Here is a 1181-nt window from a genome sequence, read left to right as displayed (position 1 = left end):
GTCCTTAAACTTGAGGGGGAAATGTAATTTATATCTCTAATAGACATTTGCGGATGAGTCTGAAAAATTGAGAATCACTTATCTATTATCCGTTATTAGCCGTTATTAGCTAAATTACTATTAAAACCGTGACTTCGTATCCTTGTTTGATTTCCATTTTTTTTCAAAATATATTTTTTCTTTTATTTTCAATCACACATTTTTTAATATTACACGTAAATCCAAAACTTTTTCTTATTTTTTAACTGAACATTCTCTATCAAATCATTATTCCAATTTTTTTTTTTTTTTTTTTTTTTTTGGACATCAAACAGGCTCGTATCAGATTCTCATGTGATTACTTACTGTCTCTTGGCTTTTCCAAGCAAAAACAACATAGGCATTTTGTGTCTTTATTATTTTCTCCCTCTATATATATATATATATATTGAGAGAGAGAGAGAGAGAGAACTTATTAGCTAGTAGGAATTTTCAGTACAATAGCAACTTTAGTAGAAAATTGAATCGTACAATTTTTGTTAATCTAACTTCACACTTTTTTGTTTGATCAAGCACATGAATTTTGATTGCATTTAGTCAGGTGGAAGGTCACGTTAATGTAGTATTTGAAATTTTAGAGACAAATCAGAAATTTAGAGTTGACCGAAGACCGTAGACAGCAACTGATTCCAAAAAGGGAATTGCTATCGAAGCGCTCATCACAATTTGCAAGTATGCAAATTTTTATTGCATGAACTAAATATAGCGTAACAATGTATTACATAAAAACCTGAATGAGCATCGCTCAACACGACAAAGCAAGCATCAAATTAATAAAGTATTAAGTAAAAACTCACAATGACAACAACCAAATGTCATCTCGTCCTATAACAAGCATTGAAATCTTATTTAAGAACCTTTATTGGAAAAAAGAGAAAATAACTTTTTTTTTTTTTAATGAAGAATAGAATGTAAAAGAAATTTCAGTATTGAGAGCTTTTGCATGCAAAACCATGCATTTTTTAGGTCTTCAACCACGTGTCCCTTTGTCTTAGTTTCCCGGAGGAGGATGACCACCACATCCCCTACCCCAACAGCCGCCTTGGTTTCCACCTCCTCCCCAACCCCATCCTCCACCGGTTCCACCACCTCCTCCGCCACCACCTCCACCTCCACTGCCTCCTCCTCCACCTCCACCTCCA

The 1181-nt window shown here is 34.0% G+C and overlaps 1 protein-coding gene across 1 annotated transcript in view; it reads right to left on the bottom strand.

Moving 5' to 3' along the window:
• Positions 1–1030: 1030 nt before the first annotated feature.
• The window catches only part of LOC111400574 (glycine-rich protein 23-like), a 691-nt gene continuing 540 nt past the window's right edge, over positions 1031–1181 (bottom strand). The window contains exon 2 of the mRNA XM_023027983.1: positions 1031–1176. Within this exon, the coding sequence (XP_022883751.1) occupies positions 1031–1176 (146 nt within the window). The remainder of the gene's footprint in view (positions 1177–1181) is intronic.

The sequence above is a fragment of the Olea europaea genome, chromosome 10, assembly GCF_002742605.1.
Source record: "Olea europaea var. sylvestris chromosome 10, O_europaea_v1, whole genome shotgun sequence".
In the NCBI taxonomy this organism is placed as follows: domain Eukaryota; kingdom Viridiplantae; phylum Streptophyta; class Magnoliopsida; order Lamiales; family Oleaceae; genus Olea; species Olea europaea.
This window is presented reverse-complemented; position numbering and strand designations above follow the sequence as displayed.